Below are 6,503 nucleotides of genomic sequence, written 5' to 3' on the forward strand. Positions count from 1 at the left end.
TCTTGAGCTAGAACACACATTTTCTTTCTCTTTTACTGAAAGTGATAGTGTACATTATATACATGAGGTCACCCAGAGTAAGTGATTTTGTGTTCCTGCATTTTTTTTGTAAATTTAAAATGCATGTTAGTGCAAAAGTTATTGATGAATCATGATTTGTTTATGAAAATGTTTGTACGCAGATTTCACTCATAAATTTAGATTAGTAAATGAGACCCATTGTTTTTATGTAACTGTCCTACCAGCGTATGCTGTGTTTTTAGGTATAACGCCCTCTTAGCGCCTCACCGCTGGGGGGTATAAAAAGGAAAATGAAATCCAGCCTACGACTGACAGGCTCAGTTTGTTGCGAGTATGACACAGGAACGACACACAGCAGATTATAAAATGCAGAGATATGCAGAGGTCAGATAAACAATTTGCCACCAAACTTGTGTACCCATAATGCTCTCTGGCCCGTCTGCTCAATATAAGGAAGGTGGGGGGTTTCTGGAGCACAAAAGAATAGCGAGGAAGCCTGGGAGCCGATGGCAGTCAGGTTTGCATTTTTTTTCTGGGTTAATTCACTGGATGAAAAGCTGCACTGTGAGATGTGTCATATATCAAAGGCAGGGCATCAGTAATCTTTGCTCAAGGGCATGGATAACAGACAGATAGACATGTGAATGAGATGGAAAAAAAGCAACTCATCCTTTTCTGCTAGCACCACAGAGGAGATAAAGGAAGATTTATGAGTCATCTTGGACCACATACCAGCATGCGGCCCCATTTTTCACATGCTCCAAAAATTGGTGCTGGAAAGCAATCTGCTTGTCACTGTGTCCATCAGGTACTTCAGGAGGAAATTGGGTCCTTCGGGCCTTTTACTCCACAGTCAGCTATTTTCTTTATAGCGGTTTTGTTTTTAATGGTATCCATAAATATATGTAGGGTTATAAGTACCTTTATCACCCGAGCTGTTTTTTGCCGGATGGGATGTCCAAATATATGCACCTCCTTTTTGAGGCAGCTGTGCGGGGAATTATGGGAGCTCACAGCTGCTCAATGCAGTGATTGACACTGATAAGATGGTATGACTACCCTCTTGTTCGAAATGATTGACAGACATTTCTCGTCATGCCATGAGGAAAATGTGCAAGTGCGTGTTTGTAAGCGCAGAAAGTGTGTGGGCGTTGCCATCCCTCACAACCTGAAAGTTTCTTACCGGTGTTTAAGTACTATGGAGCTTCGTAAAAGCAAACCTGTTCAATTTAATGATGCACTAGTTTTGTAAACAGCCTATTAATGCCATTATTTTAAACCACTTCAAAACAAGGTCAAACGTGTTGGGTCCAGTCTCTTAAGTTAAAGATTGTCTTTTTGTAATTATGTCCTTTATTCAGAACATAAAGGCGGCTCTGGAAAGAATAAACGTACTGGATAATATAATATGTTTAAGTGTAGAAACTCCAAGCTAATCCTTTGGAGTATTTCAGTTTTATGAGAACACGAGCAAATGTTTCATCATAAGGTGTTTAATTTGGAAAAATGGATCGTCAACCACAGACAAATGTTGCGTTAGCTTTAGTAATGTCCCCAACTGGAGCTTCTTGGCCGAACCTCACAGTCCCAGAGCCGCTCGTACACCCAAATTATTGTTTGTTTTATTTCAACAGTTACCCCATTCACTATATTAAAAACAACATGACATCTGAATCCTTAACATCTGGTTCCTTGCTCTAGCATTTCTGCATCTCTTCCCAAATGAAATCTTAATTTATTCAGTTTTACGGTGGCCAAAAAAAGTTATTTTGAAATTATGGTAGTCTGGTTTGCATTTTTGAGACTGTACAAAATGTTTGTAGTGTGTTTTATGAAAATAGCTAATTTTTTTTGACATTCTAAACACCCACACCCACTCAACGCCACACTGTGAAACTAAGTGAAGTTTGTTTGAGCCAAAAATGTGTTTAAGTAAAAAATAGGTGTTCAACTTTGCTTTGCCATTGAGGTGTTATTTTTCCAGGGAATGTGTTAACTGACTGGCAGCTTTAAAGAGGCTTGGAGTTACATCACAGGTGCTTCTTACCAAAGTTCTGAACTGCCATCACTTCAAATGTCTGAAGTCTATAACATAGGCCTGCGCCCTGAAACTTTTGCAATATTCTTGTTTAAACAGAATAATCTACTTAAACTATTTTTTGGAAGTGTGAATTTGTGCCATATTGTGGACAAAATGGGTCATACTGTGGATAATGCATTAAATGTAGCACATTGGCACAATAACATAGTGATGTCCAAAAATTGAGACGACTAGTGAAAATACTTGTTTTTCAATAAATTATATTTTCAATATAACAAATCTGTGCAAAACATACAATTGAAAACTATTACTTTAATTATAGTGACAGAAATAGTGCAGAATCTTTATTTTATGTCCCTTTTTAAATTTTCAAGAATGTTTGGATTCTAGAAATTCCAAAAATGTATTTACAATTTTAAAGCCCAGATTTTCAGTGTGGATGTTTGTGCATTAGTGCTGCATTAGTGCTGTGTTTTCACTAAACATGGACGATTAATATTTTATGCCTCGCTCCGTGTTGGCCAGAGTCTTTAACATACATACCCCAAAAGCCCTCGATGCCAGCATCCATGTGCTAAATTTTTTTTTCCCTTCTCTTTATCTGGCATATCGAGTTGCATGTAAGGCGAAAGCGTCTCATGGCTCTGCTCGGCTCTCAGAGAGCTGCCAGCTCAAATGGGACAGTGGGATTGGGCTTAGCACAACAGGCGTATTGACTTTGATATCCTATCTGTTACCACTACTTCCCTTTTACATGGCTGCCAGCAGAGATGACATTAGTGCATCAACCGCAGAGCTAGCAGAGGGATTTCTTAACCCAGCGGTGAGTGGGACACGTGTTCACTCATGTCTCAGCCCTGGGTAGAGAGGACACGCTCCTCACACCCCTCTCACACCGTTACTCCCAGAGTCACACGGACCAAAAGAAAGGCAGGTCAAGGTGAAGGCACAAGCAGATGTGCTTTGATGGTAATTTCGAAGCAAAAAGGGGTGAAGACCGGCCGGGAGATAAACAAAAAAACCTGTAGTTGTTGTGAGTGTTGTCACCGTCAGGGCCAGGAGCACATGTCTTTCAGCCGCTCGAGCTCCACCGTACCTGCTGTTGCTGTCAAGCCTCCTTGCCAACTCTGACATCTGTTCCTGAGAGCGCCTGGCGAATCTGAATGTCAATATCCTCGCCTTGAATCGCAACAGAGAAGTATTTGTCACTCAGCGACAACCATCCCTCAAATGAAAGGTTAGCAAGACGACGCCGGCCTTTAATCAGCCGGTTGGAGCGCATCTGTCAGCGGTGCCTTTTAAGCATGCAGGAGCCGAGACTAGCCACCAATGAGTCAAGTGATTGATCTGCCCAAATCATTTTCCTTTGCCACTGTCAGTGGAAAGCTGATGGCAAGTTTGCCGTCAGGGGGATTAAATATGACTCCTCTCTGGCTCCTGATGAATCCTCTTCTTGGAACACTCATTCTTTGTCATCCTGAGGAACGGGGTTTAAGCCTAGTTGAGACTGAGGTCATAAAAAAAGCTGTCTGCTCGTCATGTCATTAAGAGCCACGCTCTAATAAGAGTTTAGCTGCATACGGGTCATGTTCATACACTTTAATGTCAAACTACAGAAAACAAAAGGCTCGGGCTGTATTCCAAAACCTATTGAGCTACCTAGGTAGAGGGCAATCAAGCGGGTAGGCAGACTGCAGGCGTGAAGGCTGATCCGAACAATTATACTGACTTCTAAGATCCACTAGCATTTAAAAGTTTGTAGTCGGTAAGACTTTTGAGGGGAAAAAAAGTCTCTCATACTCACCAAGGCTGCACTTATTTAGTCAAAAATACTGTAATATTTTGAAATATTATGGCAATTTAAAATATCTGCTTTCAATTTGAATATATTTTACATGATCCTTCAGAAATCCTTCTAATATGTATAATTTTTTTAATAATACTTTTCTAGGATTTTTTTATTAATAGAACGTTCAAAAGAAAAACATTTATTTGGAATATAATCTTTTTATGTAACATTATGAACAGCTTTACTGTAACCTTTGAACAATTCAATGCTTCTATCCTGAATAAAAGTATTAATTTCTTGCAAAAACAACCATTTCTGATTCCATATTTTTGTGTAGTGTTCCTGCTTTTAGCCAAATTTGAAGTTAGCCTTCATGGAGTCCCATAATGCATTTCAGTGATCTGTTGAAAAAGGGATTCAAGATGGTGGACGAGGCAAGAGAAATGTTGATTATAAGCCTACTTATAATTTTTATAGCAAAGTATTAATAAAAACAAAATATGTGTTTGCTATGAATCTTGGTTGTTAGAGTATCATGGTTTTAGCTTAACAACTGTATCGCGTACCTTGTCAGTGTCGTGCGCTTTGCTTGGCCATTTGTTGTGATAAACAGGAAAGTGTGTTCAAGCGCCAGCAAAACAGTGTAAAGAAATACTCTTTATGAGAAGCAGTCAATCAGCAGAATTTTAAAGCAGCTTGTAAGTGTATTTATTTCTTGTCTCTGTGTTTAGCGCAGTTGTCGTTGCTAGGAAACGCTTGTTTTGTTTACTGTGGAGACGTGCTGAAATCGCGTTTGGTCTCAAAAGCGTCTGCTAAATGACTAAAAGTAAAGTAAGTAAAGCAACATGCTAACATCAGACTCCATTTAAATAGATTTTTGCAGAGTCTCTCTTGTGCTTTATGTGAGAAATAAATTTTTTATGAGAGACAGAGTGTTCTAAATTACTCACTTATGAGGTTATGCTGCCAATGTAGACGATATAGACAGCAAGGCAGAGAGCCTCAGTCATAGGGAACAGTGTGTGAATAGTCAGAGGTGACATGTTTTATATGGACGATAGACATTTGCTATCACTGTAACTATGAATTTAGCGTTTTGCTTGCATTATCTGTGGCAGCAGTTTAGTCCAGGGTTCATCTTACCCAGACTCTAGGCCCTAGATTGAATCTAGAGAGCTTTGTAACTGGAAAAGTAATTGCATAGTGAGAGTTTTGCCCATCACAACAAAATGAAGAAGTGCCGCGTCTTTGCCAAAGCTCACACACACCGCAAAACTGTAAAATGCTCATGCTTAAAATACTAGCATTGAGTGGATAGGACAGTATTACCACATCATTTGATCGTTCAAATGCATTATGATGTTATTTTAGCAAGTCTCATTCCACTAACTTGGAATGAACTGATTTATGTGGTTATTACTGAGCCCACATCCACAATAGAAATGACACATGAATCAGACTTTTACTGTAAGACAAATGTTTTTTCAATCAAAGAGCGAGCGCTCGCAGTTAAAGGAATCCTCATTAGGCTCTCGTTATTGGCTAAGTGCTTCTCATTTTCAGGCTGAAAGCCGGGCCTCACTGATCTTTATGCCCCTCTTAAGATTACCTCCAACATCACTCTGTTCATTTGCTCTTTGTGACGTGACAGTTACATTTATTTTTAATGTCCAGACCGTGTCGTTGACCTTCAATTCCTGCTGACGCTAGCACCTGCTGACCCTGCTCTTAAATCTGTCAGGGTGGAGATATATACAGACCTGGTGCATGTTAGGCCGGCCTGAGCCTGTCTGTCACGTCCCTCTGATGTTCTACATCTTGTTTGGAATACATTCCCGACGTTATGTTCTACGACCTTTTCCATTGAGCGAGGTGGTCGTCGAGCGACTCCAAGAGGGGGGAAATTGAGCTGTTTCATTTGTCCCCAAGGAGTCTCGTGTTTCCTTCTCTGGCCATTTATTTGAAAGCTATCATTTTCTTGAATTCATAGTTGAAAATGGCCATTGATTCACAGGATGATGGATGCTGAGAGTCCCTCTATTGACACTGCCATTGACAGTTTTCAGTAAATTCTGCGTCTAATTATCACTCTTGGCTAAATGATACTCCTGGATGCTTGGGAGAGGTGGTCGATGAGACTGGCTGTATTGTTCCTGAAGGCCCTATTGAGCTGTGTGTCAGGACCGTGTGATTTAGCTGATCACAGAGCACATTTCTCTCAGTTAGCAACTATTGTGTAATTAAACTGAATGCTGACTGAGGCCATCAGTGCTAAAAAAAGATAAACTGCGGTGATTGATTTAATTAATTGCTTCTTTTTAGTGGTCTAAATTCCTTTGAGTTATTTTTTTATATAATGCTTTCAAATAGGAGACACATTCTTGGTTTAAGGGTTTACTACGTTTCCATAAGTATTTGGACACCTAATGTCACTAAAGCTACTCTTAATGTCTGAATATCATTAATATCATTCATTAAAATGCGTGTGTGTGTGTGTGTGTGTGTATATATATATATATATTAGTAGAGCCTGACCGATAGGGTTTTTTTGGGGCCGATACCGATATTAGGGAGTAAAAAAATATTCTTTGTGTATATTATAGTACAGTACCAGTCAAAAGTTTGGACACTTTCCCATTCGTGTGTCCAAAA

General features: G+C 39.7%; 1 protein-coding gene across 1 annotated transcript in view; it reads left to right on the top strand.

Annotated features, from left to right (window-relative positions):
• The first annotated feature begins 491 nt into the window (after positions 1-491).
• Positions 492-6,503, top strand: part of LOC107690203 (leucine-rich repeat-containing protein C10orf11 homolog) — a 106,613-nt gene continuing 100,601 nt past the window's right edge. The window contains exon 1 of the mRNA XM_016488457.1: positions 492-538. Within this exon, the coding sequence (XP_016343943.1) occupies positions 528-538 (11 nt within the window). The 5' untranslated portion in view covers positions 492-527. The remainder of the gene's footprint in view (positions 539-6,503) is intronic.

The sequence above is a fragment of the Sinocyclocheilus anshuiensis genome, unplaced genomic scaffold (genome assembly GCF_001515605.1).
Source record: "Sinocyclocheilus anshuiensis isolate Anshui unplaced genomic scaffold, SAMN03320099.WGS_v1.1 scaffold1581, whole genome shotgun sequence".
Taxonomy (NCBI): Eukaryota; Metazoa; Chordata; class Actinopteri; order Cypriniformes; family Cyprinidae; genus Sinocyclocheilus; species Sinocyclocheilus anshuiensis.